At 37.8% G+C, this 24,816-nt stretch overlaps 1 protein-coding gene across 2 annotated transcripts in view; it reads left to right on the forward strand.

The window, feature by feature from the left end:
• The window catches only part of ERCC6L2 (ERCC excision repair 6 like 2), a 149,669-nt gene that overhangs the window by 99,986 nt on the left and 24,867 nt on the right, over positions 1-24,816 (forward strand). Inside the window, exons 15-18 of one of the 2 annotated variants that reach the window (XM_070795088.1) lie at positions 6,651-6,731; positions 8,107-9,259; positions 14,517-14,671; positions 23,287-23,865. In XM_070795088.1, the coding sequence (XP_070651189.1) occupies positions 6,651-6,731; positions 8,107-9,259; positions 14,517-14,671; positions 23,287-23,850 (1,953 nt within the window). In that variant the 3' untranslated portion in view covers positions 23,851-23,865. Of the gene's footprint in view, positions 1-6,650; positions 6,732-8,106; positions 9,260-14,516; positions 14,672-23,286; positions 23,866-24,816 lie in introns of those variants that run through there. The other variant, XM_070795087.1, reaches the window with a different exon arrangement.

Raw genomic sequence — 24,816 nt, forward strand, 5'->3', positions numbered from 1 at the left:
ATTAATACTCATTATTGAGGATATTGATATTGCCAGGTTATTCTCCTGGCGATCCTGGTTCCAGCTTGTGCTTCTTCCAGCCCAGCATTTCTCATGATGTACTCTGCCTATAAATTAAATAAACAAGGTGACAAAATACAGCTTTGTCATACTCCTTTCCCAATTTGGAACCAGTCCACTGTTCCATGTCCAGTTCTAACTGTTGCTTCTTGACCTGCATACAGATTTCTCAAGAGGCAGGTCAGGTGGTCTGGTATTCCCATCTCTTTCAGAATTTTCCACAGTTTATTGTGATCCACACAGGCAAAGGCTTTGGCATTGTCAATAAAACAGAAGTAGATGTTTTTCTGGTACTTTCTTGCTTTTCTGATGATCCATTGGATTTTCGCAATTTGATCTCTGGTTCCTCTGCCTTTTCTAAAACCAGCTTGAATATCTGGAAGTTCACAGTTCATATACTGTTGAAGCCTGGCTTGGAGAATTTTAAGCATTACTTTGCTAGCATGTGAGATGAGTGCAGTTATGTGGTAGTTTGAGCATTCTTTGGCATTGCCTTCCTTTGGGATTGGAATGAAAACTGACCTCTTCCATACTGTGGCCACTGCTGAGTTTTCCAAATTTGCTGACATATTGAGTGCAGCACTTTCACAGCATCATCTTTTACTAGCCTTCGTTTATCTTTTACTATCCTTCACTATCTCCTGGAATTTGCTCATATCATGTCCATTGAGTTGGTCATGCCATCTCATCCTCTGCCGTCCCCTTCTCCTCTTGCCCTCAGTCTTTCCCCGCAGCAGGGTCTTTTCCAGTGAGTTGTCTCTTCATGTCAGATGGACAGAGTATTGGAGATTCAGCTTCAGCATCAGTCCTTCCAATGAATGTTCAGGGTTGATTTCCTTTAGCTTTGACTGATTGGATCTCCTTGCTGTCCAAGGAACTCTCAAGAGCCTTTTCCAGCACTACAGTTATAAAACATCAATTCTTTGTGCTCAGCCTTCCTGTTTTCTGCCATATATCAAATTGTTTTGTTCTCTGTTTTTAGTCAGAATAGCCACTGTTCCTCTGTTTAAAAAGTGTTATGTAAGACATTGCATTTGACAGGTTATTAGACAGAAAGTTCTCTTATTCTCTGGTTGTCCTTAATATATGTTGTTTTTCCTCCAAGATTGTTTATTAATGACAGGACCCTCCATAATCTTATATTTTGTTTATGGCAGAATATGCTTAACTTCTCGCTAGGAACATCATTGGCATTCAATTATTAAACTAAATTTTGAATTAAAATTGCTCATTTCTTATCAGTCAGAATTTAGTAGATTCATGTTGTGCTTTTGGCCAAATTATGTTTTAAAATATTATTGGTCCAAGCCCTATATAAGGGAAGCATTTTTCATAAAGTAAAAGAAGTGTTTTACTTCCTGTGATACATTTTTAATTTTTCAAGGTTGTAGAAAAATCCCTTTAAAAATTTTTAAGATATAGAAATTTGAATTTATAGAGTGCTTTTAATATGATTTCTGGGCATTTTAGTTCTATTTTACATTGACTTTTTTTTAATGGTTTCCCTTTAGAATATATATATTGAGAACTAATTTCACAAATATTGAGTATGTGCTAAATGTCCAATATTATACATCATAGAGCTAGGCATACAGAAATTAATAAAATAGATTAAAAGTCCTACCTACAAAAATTTACATTCTATTTGGGAGAAACAAATAATAAAGAGAAAAAATAACTGAATTTAGTATATCATGATGACAGATTCTAAAGATAAATATAGAGCAAGTAGAAGATGAATAAATTCTAGAGATCTAATACACAGCATAGTGAGTATTGTCAACAATACTATGTTATATACCCCAAAACTGCCTAAGGACCAGATCTTAAGTGTTCTCACCACATAAAAGAAATGATAATTATATGATACATTAGAGGTGTTAGCTAAAGCTATGATGATAATCATATTACAGTATATGTGCATGTGTGCTCAGTCATGTCTGACTTTGTGGCTCAGTCGACTGTAGCCCACCAGGCTCCTTTGTCCCTGGGTTGCTGTTTCCTACTCCAGGGGATCTTCCTGACCCAAGGATCAAACCCACGTCTCTTGCGTTTCCTGCGTTGCTAGGCAAATTCTTTACCACTGAGCCACTTGAAAAGCCCCCGTTTACAATATATAAACATATGAAATTAATACTTTGTAGACCTTAAATGTACATGCTGTAATATGTAAAGTATATCTCAAAAAAAAAAAAAAATAGAGCCAGGAAACAAAATGGGGAGACTGTAAAGGAAAGAGCATTACAATTTTATATGGAGTAGCCAAGGAAGCATGCACTGTGAGATTGCAATTGACTCTATGAAGAGACAAGGAAGAAGTGTTTTAGACAGAAAAACAATGCAAAGACCCTCAGAGAGGAGCATGCTCAGCATGATTTCAAAATGGCAAGGAAGCCAAAGTGGCCAGAGTGTAGTAAACAAGAGAGCCAAAGATGGGGCCAGTGAGATGATAGGAAGCCAGATCCTGCAGGAACTTTGGCTTTGACTTTGAGTGAGAACAAAAGCAATTGGAGTTCTGAATAGCAGAATGAATAGTGTAATCTATACTGTTTATTCTAAAGATTAAGAATTGGACTATAGAAGTACAGGAGCAGAAGCAAGAGCCAGGTAGGGAGATACTGCAACAATCTAGCCAAGAGTTGGTGGTTTGGGCCAGAGGATAGTGGTGTGTACCCTGAGGCAGTGACAGGATCTGCTGATGGAGTAGATATAAGGTATATAGAAAAAGCAATTAAGGATGACTCTATACAGTCAGCAAAAACAAGACTGGAAGCTGACTGTGGCTCAGATCATGAACTCCTTATTGCCAAATTCAGACTTCAATTGAAGAAAGTGGGGAAAACCACTAGACCATTCAGGTATGACCTAAATCAAATCCCTTATGATTAGACAGTGGAACTGAGAAATAGGTTTAAGGGACTAGATCTGATAGAGTGCCTGGTGAACTATGGATGGAGGTTCGTGACATTGTACAGGAGACAGGGATCAAGACCATCCCCAAGGAAAAGAAATGCAAAAAAGCAAAATGGCTGTCTGAGGAGGCCTTACAAATAGCTGTGAAAAGAAGTGAAAAGCAAAGGAGAAAAGGAAAGAAATAAGCATCTGAATGCAGAGTTCCAAAGAATAGCAGGAAGAGATAAGAAAGCCTTCCTCAGCGATCAATGCAAAGAAACAGAGGGAAACAACAGAATGGGAAAGACTAGAGATTCTTCAAAAAACTAGAGATACCAAGGGAACATTTCATGCAAAGGTGGGCTCAATAAAGGACAGAAATGGTATGGACCTTACAGAAGCAGAAGATATTAAGAAGAGGTGGTAAGAATACACAGAAGAACTGTACAAAAAAGAGCTTCACGACCCAGATAATCACGATGGTGTGATCACTCACCTAGAGTCAGACATCCTGGAATGTGAAGTCAAGTGGGCCTTAGAGAGCATCACTGTGAACAAAGCTAGTGGAGGTGATGGAATCCCAGCTGAGCTATTTCAAATCCTGAAAGATGATGCTGTCAAAGTGCTGCACTCAATATGCCAGCAAATTTGGAAAACTCAGCAGTGGCCACAGGATTGGAAAAAGTCAGTTTTCATTCCAATCCCAAAGAAAGGCAATGCCAAAGAATGCCCAGACTACCACACAATTGCACTCATCTCACACACTAGTAAAGTGATGCTCAAAATTCTCCAAGCCAGGCTTCAGCAATATGTGAGCCGTGAACTTCCAAATGTTCAAGCTGGTTTTAGAAAAGGCAGAGGAACCAGAGATCAAATTGCCAACATCCGCTGGATCATCAAAAAAGCAAGAGAGTTCCAGGAAAACATCTATTTCTGCTTTATTGACTATGCCAAAGCCTTTGGACTGTGTGGATCACAATAAACTGTGGAAAATTCTGAAAGAGAGGGAATACCAGACCACCTGACCTGCCTCTTGAGAATCCTATATGCAGGTCAGGAAGCAACAGTTAGAACTGGACATGGAACAACAGACTGGTTCCAAATAGGAAAAGGAGTCTGTCAAGGCTGTATATTGTCACCATGCTTATTTAACTTATATGCAGAGTACATCATGAGAATCGTGGGGCTGGAAGAAGCACAAGCTGGAATCAAGATTGCTGGGAGAAATATCAATAACCCCAGATATGCAGATGACACCACCCTTATGGCAGAAAGTGAAGAAGAACTAAAAAGCCTCTTGATGAAAGTGAAAGAGGAGAGTGAAAAAGTTGGCTTAAAGCTCAACATTCAGAAAATGAAGATCATGGCATCTGGTCCTATCACTTCATGGCAGATAAATGGGGAAACATTAGAAACAGTGTCAGACTTTATTTTGGGGGGCTCCAAAATCACTGCAGATGGTGACTGCAGCCATGAAATTAAAAGACACTTACTCCTTGGAAGGAAAGTTATGACCAACCTAGATAGCATGTTGAAAAGCAGAGACATTACTTTGCCAATAAAGGCCCGTCTAGTCAAGGCTGTGGTTTTTCCAGTGGTCATGTATGGATGTGAGAGTTGGACTGTGAAGAAAGCTGAGCGTGGAAGAATTGATGCTTTTGAACTGTGGTGTTGGAGAAGACTCTTGAGAGTCCCTTGGACTGCAAGGAGATCCAACCAGTCCATCCTTTTAAAGGAGATCAGTCCTGGGTGTTCATTGGAAGGACTGATGCTAAAGCTGAAACTCCAGTACTTTGGCCACCTCATGAGAAGAGTTGACTCATTTGAAAAGACCCTGATGCTGGGTGGGATTGGGGGCAGGAGGAGAAGGGGACAACAGAGGATGAGATGGCTGGATGGCATCACCGACTCGATGCACATGAGTTTGGGTGAACTCCGGGAGTTGGTGATGGACAGGGAGGCCTGGCGTGCTGCGATTCATGGGGTTGCAAAGAGTCGGACACGACTGAGCGACTGAACTGAACTGAACCAGGGTAGTTATGGGCTTCCCGTGTGGCCCTGGTGCTAAAGAATCCGCCTGTCAATTTAGTAGATGCCGAGAGATGCAGGTTCGATCCCTGGGTCAGGAAGATCCCGTGGAGGAGGGCATGGCAGTCCACTCCAGTATTCTTGGCTGCAGAAGCTCTTGGACAGAGAAGCCTGGTGGGCTACGGCTCATAGGGTCCCAAAGAGTCAGACATGACTGAAGAGGCTTAACACGCATGCACACCAGGGTGTTTGGACTGAGCAACAGAAGACTGGAGTTGCCATATACCTGTCACTGAGGGGTTCTGACAGCTTGAAGAATTCTGGTGCTTCCAGTTACACCTATTATATTTGACTTCTGTTGAAGAGAAAAAAAGGAGTACTAGGAAGGAGGTGCCTCACTCCCTTAACGTGATAGCCTCTGGGCATTGGTAGAAAAGATCTTATTCAGGAGCTCTTTATCATTCTTTTAAATTCACTAGGGGAGATTCTCACTTGTTGCCCTGGGTACCAGGTAACCGGAACCATATCTTTGGTATATTATGAACACTGGTGTATTCATAAATTGGTTATTTGTAACTCTGGTAATGATAATGTTATTTCCCCTTGTCTATCAACAGATAGACTTGACAAGAGAAATAAATGTATTTCCTTTTGAAGAAGAATTTAGTATTCTAGAATCTAGGCCATTAAATATCTCTGCTAAATGATATACCAAAAGCTGTAAAAGCATACTTTTCCTAAAAGATGTAGCTAGCCTCTTAAAATATTAAGATTTTTTTAGTTTTATATAAGATGGACATTTTCATTTTCATATCTGCTTCACTGAAGAAATCAATATACATATTTTAATGAATACGAAATATAAGCACACTAGCAACATAAGCTAAAATATCAAGTTCCCAATACCCAGTATTTTCTATGATAATGTATCTTTAGAGTTATTGCAATGTTATATAATATTTATATTATATAAATATTATATTACATACCAAGTTATATAGTTATCATATAGACATGGTTATTATGGGCTATCACTACTGGGTAAATTTTTATTCATTTTTTTCACTCTCCCTCCCTACTAGGGCTTTTAGTAGAGTTTGCTGAAAAATGGTATTAATTTTCTATCTGAAAAAGTAAGCTTATGATAAGAATGAGTTTTTTATGGGCCCGGCAGATTTCCACAGCGCCTCTGTATTATCTAAGAATTATAAGCATTTAAAAATATATATATATATGAATTCCTTAATTAGCAAATTGAAAAATAGCATTTGAGAGTTAAAGCAAGCTGTACTCGGTTTACTTATTTCTTTGTTTTTTTGCCACCCCATGTGGTTTGAGGGATCTTAGTTTCCCAGACAGGGATTGAACCCAGGCCCACAGCAGTGAAATTGCAGAGTCATAACCACTAAGAAAGTGAAAGTGAAAGAAAGTGACAGTTGCTCAGTCATGTCAGACTCTCTGTGAACCCATGGACTGTAGCCCACTCCTCTCTCCGTGGAATTCTTCAGGCAAGAATACTGGAGTGGGTAGCCGTTCCCTCCTCCACTGAACTGCCAGGGAATTCCCTATGTTCAGTTTTCCTAATTCTTAAGTTTTATCATGCCATTGCTGTTGTTTATCTGGTTGTTTCTACTTTATATATTTTATACAGTGATTTGCATTTTTTGTAGAGAGAAGGCAAGGTGGAAGCTGGCATCATGACAGCTACAACGTGGTTGAAAGAGGAACCTCCAGTACACAAACTAGAAACAGTAAGCAATTTTTGAATCTAGAGCTCCTGGGAAACATATACATGATGATTTTGACTTCCTTTTCTTTTTCCTTCATTTTTCAATGTGTAAAGAAAATGGATTTTTTAAAAAGTCAGGGACACAAAGTCAGAGGACTGTCAGTAAAATTAATAATTTAGGCTAATATTTCACATCATTAAAAAAATTCAGGAGAAATCTTCAGGTGTTTACATCCAAACTGGAATTTTAACTATACCAAACTATAAATTTAGAAATAAATGCACTGTGTAGGTGACCAATCTGACATAAGCAACAAATGGAAAAATCGCAATCAGTATGTATTTAATATTATTAAATCCAGACATCAGACTCATTCTCTGACTCAAGCAGATATTTGAGTCCTTTGTCTTGTGACAGGTTTAGTAATTTGTCATCGCACATTCTACAAAAATTTATGTTGTCATCATAAAGCCTTTTTAAAAGTAAAGAATATGTGTATAATTTTAATTGCTGTTGCTATTTTTGTCTTTTTTTTTTAAGAATTTAACTCTAAATTTATAGTAGCCCAAAGATATAATGGGCTATATGATAACTATATGTTTTGATATAATATACATATGATGCAGCCATGTATTATATAACTATGATAACTATATGCAGTGATAACTATTAATTTGTAACTCCCCTATAAATTTATATCACCCATTATGTGGTGAATATTTTTTAAATTTATAAAAATACATGAATATCAAATGTTGGCAGAAATATTATCAGATTACCGGATAATACTTTCCCCAAATCTTTCACTAATAAAGCCTCAGTTTTCAGAAACTGAAGAATATATTTAGCTCTAATTGATGTGAAAAAAATAAATATTAGGCTTAAATTTGTAATAAATTTTACTTCAAAATAGCTTCAATATTTTATTTATTTATGGTGGTCAAGATCCTGTCCAATCTTATTTTTAATGAACTAGAAATATTTTCTAGTTGGGAATTCTTTAACTCCTGCAAATTTGTTTTGTTTTTAAAGCATGGTTGAAAGTATCAGCTGGACTGCAGTAAGCAACAGGTCATGTGCTTTTCACTTTGAGGCCAGATTCAATCTCTGCATCTTAGAAGCTAACAGTTCTGCTCTGTGTTTTCCTTGTGAATAATTTGATCACTTTATATTCTAGTTTTAACTTTTATTTATTCGGAAAGTTATTCAACTTGAAAAGAGTATACTAGACTGTAATATTAAATCCTTTATATTTGTTTACCACATGTTTTAGAAAAAACCAAGTGATATACTTGTATATAAATTATCTGCCCAAATTTAATTCCCTTCCGGTGTAATAGATTTGATATCATCTATTTGACATTTTCTAATGTTTCTGTCATTGCCTCTTCTGTAGGCTAGGGAGCCTGACTGTCGGGAACACAGAGGTCCAGAACAGCTAGCAGAAGCAGCGTGTGATCTCTGCAGTGATTTTAGTGAGGATGAAACAGCAAGCAACTCAGTAACAAAGACTGTGAAAAACAAAGCATCTGACTCAAGTAGAGCTTCAGTTTCTCCTGGGCAGCTTAGCTTACTCCAGTGTGGTTTCTCTAAATTGTTTGAGACAAAATGTGAAACAGTTGAGGATGGTGATGAAAATATTGCCTCTGACAATGAAAGTTCGGATGAGCAGCCCACATGCTTTTCAACAGAAGCCAAAAATGCTGGTTGTCAGAAGAGTCAAGACTCTCTTGGTACTTTGAAACATCAGAAATTAGCTAATGTCCTAAATCCAAATGGAAAATGTATTTTTGATAAAAGTGAGAAAATTTTAAAAGAGAATATTCCTTCTGAGTCTGATGATGAGAAAAACTTTAAAAACACAGTTGACCACCATCACATTTTACAGAATGTCACAGAATCGGAAGATAGTGATATCATCTTTCCCACACAGTATACAACTCAGAGATTCCTTAAGAAGAATATAAGGTTTAAGCCACCTGTGGATGGATCTGAAGATTCTGAATCAGAAAATCCTGTAAATATAAAAAATAATGGTGATGATACAAAGACCAATGTCAGAGGAAATGGGCTAATTTCAAAACAATTAAATCTTGAGATTGAGACCCTGAAATCTAATACAAAAAGAAAAGGTGGTAGTGATATTAGTGATGAATCTGATGACATTGAAGTTTTCTGCAAGTCAAGAGTAAGAAAGCAAAGAGCTACTAGTTCTCTGAGGTTTAAGAGAAAAAAGGAAAATAAAAGGGAACTTTACACTTTTCCAAAAACAATGAAGAAAGCAAACCAACGGTGTGCAACAGATGAAGATTGTAACTCTCAGACTATTGATGATTTTTCATCCTCAGATGATAATTTATCTGTTGGCCACATCAGTTTCTCTAAACAGAACCATAGACCAAAAACTATAAAAGATAAAATCAGTGTCTCTTCAAAATTAACTAACCATAAAAGAAATAGCACTTTCATACCAAGAAAACCAATGAAATTTTCAAATGAGAGCATTGTCAATCAAAATCGGATATGTGAATCAATGGATAAATTTTTAGGTAACTGCAAATCCATTCTGAAAACTTTTCTTTACATATTTGTTGTATGCAATCAAATAGCTCTTAAGGGATGCTTGAATTAGTTTGAATTAACTCTGCAATCGAGATGCTATATTGAGATACAAATGAGGAAATGGGTAGTGGCAGGATAAAGGGAAGACCTAGATCAGGATAGAGAAGTTGGTCATGTATACCAGAACCCCTTCTATGTAGCCCATCTGAATCACTATAAACTAATTATTTTAACTTTTTTGCATTTTTATGGTTTTATCAAATACACGTGTATACATTTGATACAATGTATAACCCTTAACATAGTTTAGTCTCATTAAAAATTTTTGTATAGTTCATAAGATTTTTCCTCCATCCCTTTCATTTCTTTACAGTTTATATGATTTTTTTTTCCCTCTTTATATGATTTTTTTGTTGAAGAAACCAGGCCAGTTATTTTCTGCAGTTTGCATCTTGCTGATTATGTGCTATTGGTGCAGGTGAACATATTCCTCAACCCTCTGTTTCCTGAAACTGAGCAGTTGGCTTCTGACACCGTATCAAATTCAGGTTCAGTCCCTTTGGCAAGACAAAAGTTCAGTTCAGTCTCTCAGTCGTGTCCAACTCTTTGTGACCCCATGAACCGCAGCACGCCAGGCCTCTACCAACTCTTGGAGCCCACCCAAACCCATGTCCACTGAGTCGGTGATGCCATCCAACCATCTCATCCTCTGTCGTCCCCTTCTCCTCCTGTCCTCAGTCTTTCCCAGCATCAGGGTCTTTTCAGATGAGTCAGCTCTTCGCATCAGGTGGCCAAAGTACTGGAGTTTCAGCTTCAACATCAATCCCTCCAATGAACACTCAGGACTGATCTCCTTTAGGATGGACTGGTTGGATCTCCTTGTAGTCCAAGGGACTCTCAAGTCTTCTCCAACACCACAGTTCAAAAGCATCAGTTCTTCAGTGCTCAGCTTTCTTTATAGTCCAACTCTCACATCCATACATGATCACTGGAAAAACCATAGCCTTGACTAGACGGACCTTTGTTGGCAAAGTAATGTCTCCGCTTTTTAATATGCTATCTAGGTTGATCATAACTTTCCTTCCAAGGAGTAAGTGTCTTTTAATTTCATGGCTGCAGTCACCATCTACAGTGATTTTGGAGCCCAAAAAAATAAAGTCTGCCACTGTTTCCACTGTTTCCCCATCTATTTGCCATGAAGTGATGGAACCGGATGCCATGATCTTAGTTTTCTGAATGTTAGTGTTTGACAAAATGTTTGCTGGTTTGTCTCTTTATGATCTTAGCAGCCATTCTCACTCAGAGTAGCACAATGATGGTTTCTACTTCTCATTTCTTTTTCATTTGTTAGAATGCTTTTGTGAGGCAGTACTTCCCCTCATCTACTATTACTTACCCAGTGGTACAGTTCATCTAGATAAGGTAGGAAAAAGTCATTTCTTTACCAACTTTTAGTCATCCTTCAATTTCTTTTATTAATTGATTCAAGCACATTTAATGAGTCTAAATTCATTTCAATTAGTACCATTATTGAGGCTCAATTTTCCCATCTTTGGACAGTGGGAGCCTTTAAACATGAGCATTTTGATTCCTTAGATCTTTGACGTGATGCTAATCATCTTTGATAGCGATCTAGTATTACACAATACTCCAGGATCATCTCATGCATTTTCTGCCTCAGACCTAAAATCAGTCATTTCTCTAAGAAGTCTTGGTTTCTTTTAGTGACAAAGTGTGTTTTAAGACCACAATCTGGTGCTAGAAATGATCATTGCTACTACTTGCTTAGTTATTATTTCTGGGTCTTTTTAGTGGATAAATTGTGTTTATTATAAATTGTGTGTGTGTGTGTATATATATGTATATGTGAGTTTATATATGTGTGACATGTATGTATTTTTATATATGAGATAAAATACAATACTTCATGAGTTCATTTTCATGCTTCCATATTTATTCTTTATTTGGGGGTATAAAGAAGGGATAGGCTACCCACTCCAGTATTCTTGGGCTTCCCTCGTGGCTTAGATGGTAGAGAATCTGCTGCAGTGTGGGAGACCTGGGTTTGATCCCTGGCTTGGGAAGATCCCCTGGAGGAGGGCATGGCAACTCATTCCAATATTCTTGCCTGGAGAATCCCCACGGACAGAGAGGAGCCTGGTGGGCTACATGAGGTCGCAAATAGTTGGACACAGCTGAGTGACTGAGTACACCTAGAGCTTTTACTTAACCTCTTCTCTATCATATTTACATACTTTTTCTTCTCTACTGATAATCCTGGTTCTTAAGCACACAGGGAATGATTTAATTATAATGTCCCATAATTACTCATTTTGTATCCATATTACACAAAAGTCAAATAATAAAACTATCAATACTATTGTAGTGTGATTCCTGGAAACATTAATGTTTGGGGCTGACTACCCATATGCTCTCCCATTTTTGCCTGTTTTTAAAACGGATATGTTATGTGTTCACTGTCAGAATACAGTTACTGCATTATACGCTCTCCTCTTAGACTTTTATTCTTGGTTTGCAGGTAACTATAAATTTAATGCTTCTCATTAGTCTTCATGTCAGTGTCTCTCTAGTCATTTTGATTGTCTGAAGCTTATATTCTAATAGATCTCTTATTTCTAGTAGATCCCAGAAAGTACTCATAAGAGTAATATTCTCTGAGATTCTTGTTAATAACAGTTTGTGCCCTTTGTAGTTAAAAGTCTGATTTGTATTGCTGATCCCTATGTTTTACCATTTTCTTGAAGTCTTTTACCTAATTTTGAAATTAGTTACAATTTGTTTTGTAAGCTTGTCTTTCTGGCATTTAGGGATGTTATTCTGCTGCTTATTCTCTTTTCCATTATAATTTTTATGAGATTTGACCCTTTGCTCATTTTTATACAAATTCTTTCCCCTGAATTTTTAAAAATGAGGCAGAATTTAGGAAATCTTTTCTAATTTCACAGAGATTCATATTTGTAATTTTTGCATAGTGTTCAAAACAGTATTGGGATTTATTGTTTCTAACCATTTCCCCTGCTTTGCTCTCGACCATCTCTTTTCCTCGTTCCTATTCTTCCTATTCTGTTCACGTTTACTTCACCCTAGCAGTTTTTCCTTCTTACTTGACCCTGGCCTGGGAGCCCTAGGGGGTCAGTTTGGGGAGTTCCTTAGGGCTAGCCTGCCCTAGCCCCTTAGGCAAGCCCCATGTACTCTGTACTCAGCTTTAGAGAATGGAACATCTTCCCAAATACAGCTGCTGATCTCCAGGTAGCCTGTTGTGCTAGAGTCTCCTGTTTTCAGATCCATCAGATGCCACCCTGCCCTTTCCTTTCTCCTTCACACAGGCCCTGATGCCTACAGAGTGTGTAGCTACTAGTGAGCTGAGCCTAGCTTCTTGTATTTTAGAGCTAGTAGGAATATCTTATCATCTAATTTTGTTGTAAGCGTTGTCCTTGGCTTTGGGTTTTGCAGTCTGGTTACTCTCATGTTTTAGAGAGCTGGAAAAACTGCTTCCCCTTACCATCATCTGCTGACAATCAGATTAGTGATTTTTGAGTTAGCTTTGCTTTCAGAAGTGTCTTGATTTATTCCCCCAAAAAATCACCAGAAAGAATCTGATATTTTGATGTACAAACTTTAATAATTGTGTTTGACAAAACAAGCTTTCTCTTGTGGTTTTTAGTAGTCTTCATTTAAAAGTTCACTATGATACATACTATTTTGCCCTGCTATGGAAAAGTAGAGCCGCCTTATGTAATTTTTCATAAACTGAAATGGCGTAAAGCAAAGAAGCAATTACCTTAGGATAAATCTTGTTAATGGTCACACGAGGTAAATCCAGGTAAAGCACAGATACTCACCAACACAATTCAAAGTTCTGATGGCTTAACGCTGAGATCCTGAGTGTTGTTCCTGTAAAGGAGCTTCGCAGGGCCATGCTTGCTCCTGAGGAGTATGCTGCCTCTTTAAGGTCTGGCTACAAACAAACACTGTTTTGCTTTTTGCCCTTTTTCATAAAAGTGAAAATCTTCTTCGGATTTCTTTCTGTTAGAGTGAAAACAGGTACTAATGTAAGTTTTTCAGAAAAGCTAAGTGGTAAAAAGCAAATGTTCAAGAAGTAGGGAATACCAATACTAGACTATCCTTTGGTTTGTGTGCAACAATTAGATTTTAGGTTTGAAGAATTATTGCATGAACTTTTGTTTTAAAGAGCAGCCAAGTTGGGGTTGTTTTTTTTTTCTTTTTTTTTTTTACTATATAAAAGATGTAATGGTTTGTGTGGAACCTATTTTGAATGTATAAAATGTGTCATTAAAATTAAGAATACTATCTGAGTCAGTTTTTTACCAGAAGAATTCTTTGGATGGTTTTAAACTGTTGCTATATACACCCTAACTGATATTTCAAAATTTAAGGAGAAAATTATCTTGGTTGCTCTTTTAGTCATTTAACAACATCTTGTTTTCTCATGATTGGCAATTCTGACAGAGTTTCAGGGCTGAAAAAGCACAAGCGTTGAAGGGCATATTGAGGGTCACTGTCAGAGGTGTTTGAGGGAGTTTTATAGACTTCAATTCTAGCCTTCTCTTTTAATGACAACAATTTAAAAGTAAATTATAGGTGCCTAGCAGCAAAGCAATTAAAAAAAAAAAGTAGCCATTTTTTAAACTTCTTTTAGATAAAAGCTGTAAGTTAATTTTTTTCATTTCCTAAAAACCTCCAAATCTTGACAATCTCTGGGCATATGTACAAAAAAGACAATTTACAAACAATAAAACTGAACAAAGCTGACCAAAATTCCCTGGTCATAAACCCCATGCTCCTACTTCATAACTGTAATCAAGTACTTGTTTAAAGGAACAGATGAGGTTAGCACTACTTTTAAATTAGTAAACATTTTTTTTACATCAACAGAGATGACAAATTCGTAGAAACAATCTTCTACAATGACTTTTCCTCATTTCACGCTTAAATCTAAAAATTGTTACCTGATATCAAAAATTCTTATATGAGAGGGCAAAGTCATTTCTAAGTTAACCTAAGAGTTTAAAAATATATTGGAACTCTTTTCAATTTTTTAAAAAGAATATTGAGATATTGACATATAAACTCAGTGTTTTTCTTGAAGATTAAAATAAGCATAAGCTGTTTTAAATGTGTTGCTGATAATTTTTAAAGTATATCTTGAACTATATTGTTTCATCATAAGACATCAGTTAATAAACATCAATTATTTCTTAGATGGTGTTCAGGAAGTGGCTTACATTCACTCAAACCAGAATGTGATTGGGTCAAGCAAAGCTGAAAATCACATGAGTCGATGGGCGGCACGTGATGTATTTGAACTGAAGCAGTTTTCTCAGCTTCCTGCTAACATAGCTGTTTGCACTTCTAAGGTAAGAAGATAATATACCTCTAGTTTTTATATCATTTTCACAGAGGTTCCTTGATAGGATCTTCTCTAAGTACCCCCTCAAAAGTACCAATAAGATTATAAATGACTTATAAATAAGTGTAAAAAGCAAAATACTATTTGGGGCACTGTATTCACAAAATGTTTTATATTAAAAGACAAATCTGTATCTAAATGCCTAATAATGTTGAGTTGCTTGATAGTTTGTTTAGTGAATGTTTGCCAAAAATGAGGACTATGAGGGAATTAGTTTAATCAGAACCAAAACTACTACTGCTCATATGGAAAAAGTAAAGTGTATCATTAGATTTCTTCTGTAATTTTTCATCTAAAATGAAGACACATACAAAAACAGAATTTGTATTTTTAACAAAAGGATTTTTTAAATTAATTTATTTTTTATTGAAGGATAATTGCTTTATAGAATTTTGCTGTTTTCTGTCAAACCTCAACATGAATCAGCCATCAGTTCAATTCAGTTCAGTCGCTCAGTCGTGTCAGCCATAGGTATACATATATTGCCTCCCTTTTGAACCTCCCTCCCATCTCCCTCCCCATCCCACCCCTCTAGGTTGATACAGAGCCCCTGTTTGAGTTTCCTGAGCCAAGGGCTCTTCTCATTTAAAATTGCTGTTTTATAGAAATATAACTTAAATGAAAGTGATACTTTATTTACACACTTACATCAAAAGTTTTAAAAAGTATCTTCTTCTCTTCGGCTTATTCAGTTCAGTCATTCAGTTGTGTCCAACTCGTTGAAACCCCATGGACTACAGCACACCAGGCTTCCCTGGCCATCACCATCTCCCAGAGCCTACTCAAACTCATGTCCATTGAGTTGGTGATGCCATCCAACCATTTCATCCTCTGTTGTCCCCTTCTCCTCCCACCTTCAATCTTTCCCAGCGTCAGAGTCTTTTCCAGTGAGTCAGCTCTTCGCATCAGGTGGCCAAAGTATTGGAGTTTCAGCTTTAGCATCAATCAGTCCTGCCAATGAATACTCAGGATTAATCTCTTTTAGGATAGACTGGTTGGATCTCCTTGCTTTTCAAGGGACTCTCAAGAGTCTTCTCCAACACCACAGTTCAAAAGCATCAGTTCTTCAACTCTCAGCTTGCTTTATAGTCCAACTCTCACAACCATACATGACTACTGGAAAAACCATAGCTTTGACTAGATGGACCTTTGTTAGCAAAGTAATGTCTCTGCTTTTTAATATGCTATCTAGGTTGGTCATAACTTTTCTTCCAAGGAGCAAGCATCTTTTAATTTCATGGCTGCAATCACCATCTGCAGTGATTTTGGAGCCCCAAAAAATAAAGTCAGCCACTGTTTCCACTTTTCCCCATCTATTTGCCATGAAGTGATGGAACCAGATGCCATGATCTTCATTTTCTGAATGTTGAGCTTTAAGCCAACTTTTTCACTCTCCTCTTTCACTTTCATCAAGAGGCTCTTTAGTTCTTCACTTTCTGCCATAAGGGTGGTGTCATCTGCATATCTGAGGTTATTGATATTTCTCCCGGCAGTCTTGATTCCAGCTTGTGCTTCCTCCAGCCTGGCATTTCGCACGATGTACTCTGCATGTAAGTTTAATAAGCAGGGTGACAAAATACAGCCTTGATATACTCCTTTCCCGATTTGGAACCAGTCTGTTGTTCCATGTCCAGTTCTAACTGTTGCTTCTTGACCTTTGGCTTATTATTCTTTCTTAATTCCTGAGAGCTAAATGTCTGAAGAGTAGTTTTTCTACCACTTTAGGTGTACAAGTGAAAAATTGGTATTGTATATAACAGTGACACTCTGTTTCAAGTTAGTGCTACTTTTGGAATGAAGTGGGGAAAATACCTCTGAACTATCAAGCTATCTTCATTTATTTGTACCCCATCTGGTTTGGGGGCTTTCCAGGTGGCACAGTCATATAGAATCTGCCTGCCAATGCAGAAGATGTGGGTTCGATCCCTGGGTTGGAAAGATCACCTGGAGAAGGCAATGGCAGCCCACTCCAATATTCCTGCCTGGAAAATTCCATGGACAGAGGAGCCTGGCAGACTACAGTCCATGGGGTCACAGAGAATTGGACATGACTGAGCACAGGAACACATCTGGTTTGACAAAGATTTTGGATCATTTTAATTAAGTCAGAATAAAAATTCATGACCAAGGAAAATAGAAATTAAGATAGAAGTTCAAGGCTGGGAGGAAGTTAGAATGCAAATATATAAGATTAGAATGCAGGTAGGTAAGATATACTATACTTACTCAGATACATTTTTTAATGGCAAATTTGATTGAGTCTCCTGGTAGACAAAACAAAGGAAATGAACAATGTATTTAGTATTTTCTTAACTAGTCCATTTGGAAATGTGGACAGTTTGGGTGGTCACGATGACAGAGTGCCTGACTGGCATTAAAGTCTGGAGGCAGGGCTGTCATGGGGTGCGGGAAGGCCCAGGAGGGTAGGTGGGGAAGCATCCCACATGCCAAGAATTGTTCTGCCCAAAATGCCATAACGCCCTGCTGAGAAATGCTGAGCTAAATGTCCTTAAAGGAAAAAAAAAATGAAAACAAACACACAAAAACAGTTCTTCTGAAAAGGAGCAAAGCTTTTCCTAGTGCTTAATTTGAAAGAATTGTCACGTGGCACTTTGAATGGGGACCACTACATGACAACAGTCAGTTGTCTTATAATTTCCTTGGTGGCTCAATGGTAAAGAATCCGCCTGCAGTGCAGGAAACACAGGAGATACAATCCCTGGGTCAGGAAGATCTCCTGGAGGAGGGCGTGGCCACCCACTCTAGCATTCTTACCTGGACAACCCCATGGACAGAGGAGCCTGGCAGCATACGGTCCATGGGGTCGCAAAGAGTCGGACACAACTGAAGCGACTGAGCACATTGTCTTGTAGTATTCTTAGAGTTATTGTAATACTGGGCTTTGAAAGGCTGTGCTTTAGCATTTTTTGATGTAATCCAAAGGCCTAGTTCCAAAATGCAAATCATATAGAAGCACTTTCATGACCCAAGTATGCTACTTTTTTATATTCTCACTTTACCTAGGAGTATACCATATCTCAAGCAGTACTGTAGACAGCATTTCTACAGTTGTACTACCTTGTAGAAGCTATATGAAAAAGGCAGAGATGTGCTGGGTTTGCCATAAATTTGCTATATTAAAATGAGGAGCATATCAGAATCTTTTAAACAGACAGCTAATTTTTTATTAGGTTTTTTTTTTTTCTTTTAAACCATGTCTTTTATTAAAACCATGTTCTTTTCCAAACAGACTTTAATGTGAAAGGTCAGAAAACTTGGCAAATTCTGTAGTACATGTTAATACAGTAATTTAACTGGATATTGATCACTAGCTTATTTAAATATTTCTCAGAGAAGGAATTTATAGCCATATAATACCTCCAAAAATGGACCAAGAAGCAGTAAAAAGTCCCTTTGGAACCTTCATAAGGCAAGTTGTAAAATGGAACATGATAGAAATATTTTTTGTTGTTTGCTGTTTAGTTGTTAAGTCAAGTCTGACCTTTTTGCGACCCCATGGACTATAGCCTGCCAGGCTCCTCTCTCCATGGGATTCTCCAGTCAAATATATTGGAGTCGGTTGCCATTTCCTTCTCCAGGGGATCTTTCCAACCCAGGGACTGAACCCGTGTCTCCTGCATTGCAGGTAGATTCTTTACCACTGAGCCACCAGGGAAACCACTGATGGAAGTATACTTTGCTTTTAACTGGGAATGGTGGGAAGGGAGTTTCATCTTTACATTAGCAATGCAAATAGTTTTCAACCTTTTTTAGCCTGAACGTTCTTGAGATGGACAGTACAATCTCACCAGAAACCTTGTTTCTTCACAGTGATGTTCAGAGTGAGGGGCATTTCTTGCCAGGAGAAACAAATGGGAATACCCTGCCCCTGGAGTTTCTGATATGCCTTTTGAGGCCATATATCTCTCTCATCACACATAGACCAATTTAGCAGTACTTGTTCAAGGAATACGAAGAAATCTGGTGTTTAATGACTGAATCATGGTAGGTATAAAAAATATTCAGGGAAGTTTTAAAGCCATTAAGCTGGAAGGCCAATCCCATGCCACCAATGCTAGCAGGGCAAGAACGGTCTATATAAACATACTCATTTCATCAGCTGCTGCTGCTGCTAAGTTGCTTCAGTCGTGTCCGACTCTGTGCGACCCCATAGACAGCAGCCCACCAGGCTCCCCCATCCCTGGGATTCTCTAGGCAAGAATTCTGGAGTGGGTTGCCATTTCCTCCTCCAATGCATGAAAGTGAAAAGTGAAAGGGAAGTTGCTCAGTCGTGTCTGACTTGTAGCAACCCCATGGACTGCAACCCACCAGGCTCCCCCATCCATGGGATTTTCCAGGCAAGAGTACTGGAGTGGGGTGCCATTGCCTTCTCCGATTTCATCAGCTAACTTCTTTAAATCAATACTTGATACAATAAAATTCAGACAATAAGATTTAGTCCCCATATTAAATGACCTATATCATTTAATACATCAAGTTAATAGTATCATTATACCTCAGCATCTTGAAAGCTGTATTGTATTATTTATGTACAACAACCACTTGAGGACAGCATTATAAACTTATCATCAAAAAAGAAAGATCTTGGGTATATACTGCTACATGTAAAATAGGTAACTAATTAGGACCTAGTGTGGAGCACAGGGAACTTTTCTCAGTACTCCGTAATGACTTATATGGGATAAGAATCTAAAAAAGAAGGGATATGTGTATATGTATAATTGATGAAATCAGCAGTGAATTTTGCTGTACATCTGAAACTAACACAGCATTATGAATCAACTATACTCCAATAAAAATGTAAATAAATGGATAGATTCATAAAAAGAAAGGTCTTGGTATATGAAAATCAGTTTTCAAAATAGATAGTGATCATACATACTTAGGATGTTCTTAGTTTTTCACCAATGTCGAAAACTAAACCTATTGTATTTTTTACATAAAACCCAGCCCCTGGACGTACCTCATGCTTTTCTCCTTTCAGTTTATTTAGAAGTAAATAAAAGAATTCATATAATGAGACATCTTCAATTTGTTGAGCTCTGTAATCTTCTCAAGGCAGAGGCATTTTGATGGTTATAACTGGTCTGTGGCATGGAATCTATTCAGATGTCTGTCTGAATTATAACTCTACCTGATACATACTTCCTTTGTGACCATGAAAAAGTTACTTACCTTCTCTGCCTCAATTTTCTTGCGCTTAAAATGCAGGTAATTATACTTCTTACTTCAAAAGGTTCTTGTGAAGACTAAATGAGGTAATGCCTATAAAATGCTTTAAACAGTATCTGACAGAAAGTAAGCAGTTAATGAATAGTAAGTATTGTCATTGCAACCCATGGATAAGACTGATGTCAGGTCTTTAACTTCCCTAGAAGGTGAAAATCAACAAGGACAAATAATCTATAAACAGTCTTGCGTGCCCAGTCGCTTCAGTCATGTCTGACTTTTTGCAGCCTCGTGGACTGCAGCCTGCTAGGTTCCTCTGTGCAGGAGATTCTCCAGGCAAGAATAGTGGAGTGGGTTGCCATGCCCTCCTCTAGGGGATCTCCCTGACCCAGGGATCAAACCTGCATCTCCTGCATTGCAGGCAGATTCTTTGCCACTGAGCCACCAGGGAAGCCCTGCAATCATATTTAACTATAAGTAAAAGAATGGGTGGTGCTAGTCCGTCTGGGGCTTTGAACTTCCTTTTAAATAAAAAACTAAGAATGCTTATGCTATTAATATAGTATTTTTCAAATTTTTATATGTGACTAAGTTTTTGTTTATGAAAACAAAGTCACTCAGTGCTTTATAGTTTATATTAATTTTATTTTAGGCTTTTCTGTATTAGAGTGAAAATTATTAGTGACTTTTCTGTTTAGAGTTGATACATCTAGTTTCTGCTTAGGTTCATCAGTTTAAGTGATTGCTTCTAACTCATGATATCTCCATGGCTGCCAACATTCATTCAAATGAGTGAGACTGCACTCTGCCATCAAACTAGTTGTTTTGCATCTCTATATGTAGTACTCAGGATTTTCTTCATTATAATTCTTCTGGAAACTAGAAACTAATAAAGTCAGTGAGATGGAATGATGGTAGTATCATGTTTTTCTTTACTAAAACTATTTGTAAAGATGATTTGAAATATTGATGACATTTCAAAGTCATTCACAGAATTTCTAAGGAAAAAACTGTTCACCGCCACTGATTTTATCATATCTGGTTGATGATACTTCAACACCTTTAATGAGTAAATCATTGAAACACACCACCAGCTTTGGTTAGAGATGTGTATGTCACTCACTGAGGTTTTGCAGCTCGCTGTGTAGTGATAGGTGGCAGTGATGGAGTTGCAGTCTAGAAAAAAAACTTTTAAACCATCATGGAAGGAAAAGAGAATAAACTAAAGATGAAGGCAAAAAGGCTCAGCCATAGTATTAGAAATATTGACAACCCTCTTCTTTCTGAAATCTCCAAATATCCCAGGACCTCCCAGCTCCAGTACAGTATCTTTCTTCTGGGGTTTACATCCAGAATCTTTTGATTTACTGAGAATTCTTTTGAGCGCTTCATGTCTGTCATCAAAGATTTATTAGAGACCTTTGTGTTTGAAAAGAGTGTGTGTGTGTGTGTGTGTGTGTGTGTGTGTGTGTGATGTCCGTGTGTGGTCTCTCGGTGTATGTGTTTGTGTCTGCAGCCAGATGCAGATGTGCTGCCTCAGTTCCTAAGAAAACACACTAAGTCCTATTTATTTGTATGAAGGCAACACAAGATTAACAGCGGCCACAATATGCAAGTATTTTACTTCCCAAGGAATACTGTAATTGAGTCTAAGTGAGAGCCTTTAACTAAATTGCAAAGGAATATACTAAATGAAAAACTTACAAAGGAGAAATAATGTACACTGCAATCATAAATAACATATTGTAGTCTTTCAGAGTTTCTCAGTCCTTTGATATAATTATTAGAAACCAAAATGGCAAAAGCTATGAATCAAATCAAATTCAACCATATATTAAGAAAAGTTCTAAAACATGCTGTCTTTCCCATATTTCCTTTGGTTTCTTACAGTGTATACTTTTATAAATTAATTTCTACTTACAGAACATATTTGATAGATATGTTGAATTAAAACCTTAAATTTCTAATTATGCCTGTTTAGCAGTACGAAACTATATAAAATAAGAACTTGCTTTACATTCAGTTGTGCTTAGATATTTCAGAACCGTTTCTGAGAACAGCTTATTTTAAAAGATAAGATGTTTGTTAAGAGGGAAAACCTGTGTGATTCAGGCTTAAGCTTAGACCAAACAGGAATGTTTAAGCACTGGAAGAAATGGATAATACCTTTATAAAAGTTAACTTGTTCTTTTACTATATGGAAGTTTGTCATAAAACTACCATACCTGTGTGATGTGGTACCTCATTTTTTCAGTCAACTGTTATGTTTTCAACTTAAGCTTACTTAAAGTTTTCTGAAAAGATTATACAAAGACAGCATTCAATTAAGGATTAATCACTATGGCAACTGAGATGTGGTGACTGAAAGGGGGAGGATGTATTCTCCCCTCAGTTTCCTGCCAGCTGTCATAGTCAACCTCTGTTGCCTGAATCCAAGCCAAAATATAGACTGTGACCAACTCGAAGAAACTATATCTGTATTTTTATAAATTGGTACAAGTACCAGACTATAAAAGAAGACTTAATCCCCTAAATGGGATGACAGACACTTGGCACTCTTGCCAGTCTTTGACAGAGAAATAACGGGTCGCTTTGTAGTAAAACCTGGATTAATAGTAAACCCTTCTTTATGTTACTGCAGCGTGGTGTAAATGAGAGAACTAAGCATGCTGTCAGCCTGGGGGCGGAGGTGGCGTGGGGGACAGAGTCTTTTATATAACCAGTGCAGGTTTAAGCACTGTTCAGAATACTGTAAATACAAAATGTTGTCTTAGTAAGAACTTCTCTTTCTCATATTTGTATTAGATTGGCATTTTGTAGGTTACTTAAAGAAAGGATTTTTATGAGCTATGGTGGATTTGATTGCAGTATGTTTATACAGCTTTTGGAGTCAGCAAGGAGAGATGGGCTATTTACAGTAAGCAGACTTTGGGGAGATACAGCATTCCATTAGCCTATTTTTCAGGAGAGTGAATGGCATGATGGTTTAAAGTAATTGTTCACAAACGACTGGTTTATGAAGTAGTCCAGTAAGTAAAGTGTATGGTTTCACCATGCAGTGGAATTAACTCTTGCTGGGTGGGATTTTTCATGGTCTTATCATTCTTCTGTCTTGAGATGTTAACTTTATAGTATTTGCATCAGAAAGTTTTTCTTCCAAGTGATTTTAGTAAAGATCAGATTTTTAAAGTTGTGTGTGTGTATGTATAAAATTATGGGGCCAGTGTTGGCATGAAGAAGACTTTTGTATTTCTATCCTTAGAACTAGGATTGATTCAGAGAGATAGACAGTGTCATTTGTGAAAATCACCTGTTACCTAGGCACAGGAATGAGAGTCTGGTGTTACCTGTAAATACGTATTCCACTTCTAGCTCTTGGCAATGAGAAGCTGGGGCATCCTTCCTCACAGTGAGGTCACCAGGATTGCTGGAGTAATGTCACTAATGAGCCAATGGGGACAAAACCACATTCAGTTCTTGCCAGAAAGGCATCAGTTCAGTTCAGTCGCTCAGTCGTGTCTGACTCTTTGCGACCCCACGAACCACAGCATGCCAGGCCTCCCTGTCCATCACCAACTCCCAGAGTCCACCCAAACCCATGTCCATCGAGTTGGTGATGCCATCCAACCATCTCATCCTCTGTCATCCCCTTCTCCTCCTGCCCTCAATCTTTCCCAGCATAAGGGTCTTTTAAATGAGTCAGCTCTTCGCATCAGGTGGCCAAAGTATTGGAGTTTCAGCTTCAACATCAGTCCTTTCAATGAACACCCAGGACTGATCTCCTTTAGGATAGACTGGTTGGATCTCCTTGTAGTCCAAGGGACTCTCAAGAGTCTTTTCCAACACCACAGTTCAAAAGCATCAATTCTTCAGTGCTCAGCTTTCTTTATAGTCCAACTCCATAATGACTACTGGAAAAACCATAGCCTTGACTAGATAGACCTTTGTTGACAAAGTAATGTCTCTGCTTTTTAATATGCTATCTAGGTTGATCATAACTTTCCTTCCAAGGAGTAAGCGTCATTTAATTTCATGGCTGCAATCACCATCTGCAGTGATTTTGGAGCCCAGAAAAATAAAGTCAGCCACTGTTTCCACTGTTTTCCCATCTATTTGCCATGAAGTGATGGGACTGGATGCCATGATCTTGATTTTCTGAATGTTGAGCTTTAAGCCAACTTTTTCACTCTTTCTTTCACTTTCATCAAGAGGCTCTTTAGTTCTTCTTCACTTTCTGCCATAAGGGTGGTGTCATCTGCATATCTGAGGTTATTGATATTTCTCCCGGCAATCTTGATTCCAGCTTGTGCTTCTTCCAGCCCACAGTTTCTCATGATGTACTCTGCATAGAAGTTAAATAAGCAGGTGACAGTATACAGCCTTGACGTACTCCTTTTCTGGAAAGGCATGCTATGCTAAGTCACTTCAGTCGTATCCAACTCTGTGTGACCCCATAGACGGCAGCCCACCAGGCTCCGCCGTCCCTGGGATTCTCCAGGCAAGAATACTGGAGTGGGTTGCCATTTCCTTCTCTAACCAGAAAGGCATACATGTTTATTATTGTATTTATGATTATTACTTATTGCTTACTAGTAGGGGTGATGAGTAAAGCTCTTTCTCTTATTCTATGCAATGACCTGTTACTATTTTTGTTATTAGTGTGTGTGTTAGTTGCTCAGTTTTGTCCGACTCTTTGCAACTCCATGGACCCTATAGCCTGCCAGACTCTGTTAGTAGCACCAATAATAAACTATGTTAGAATACCATAAAAGATATCTAGTTCAGTCCTCAAATTTTATAGATAAAGGACCCACCTTGAATTGTGCCTGGTTTATCATAAAGAATACTGTAGCAAAAAATTATATTTGACAGTAGTTATAAGCTAATGTGACAATGGCCTGG

This window comes from Bos indicus, chromosome 8 (assembly GCF_029378745.1).
Source record: "Bos indicus isolate NIAB-ARS_2022 breed Sahiwal x Tharparkar chromosome 8, NIAB-ARS_B.indTharparkar_mat_pri_1.0, whole genome shotgun sequence".
In the NCBI taxonomy this organism is placed as follows: Eukaryota; Metazoa; Chordata; class Mammalia; order Artiodactyla; family Bovidae; genus Bos; species Bos indicus.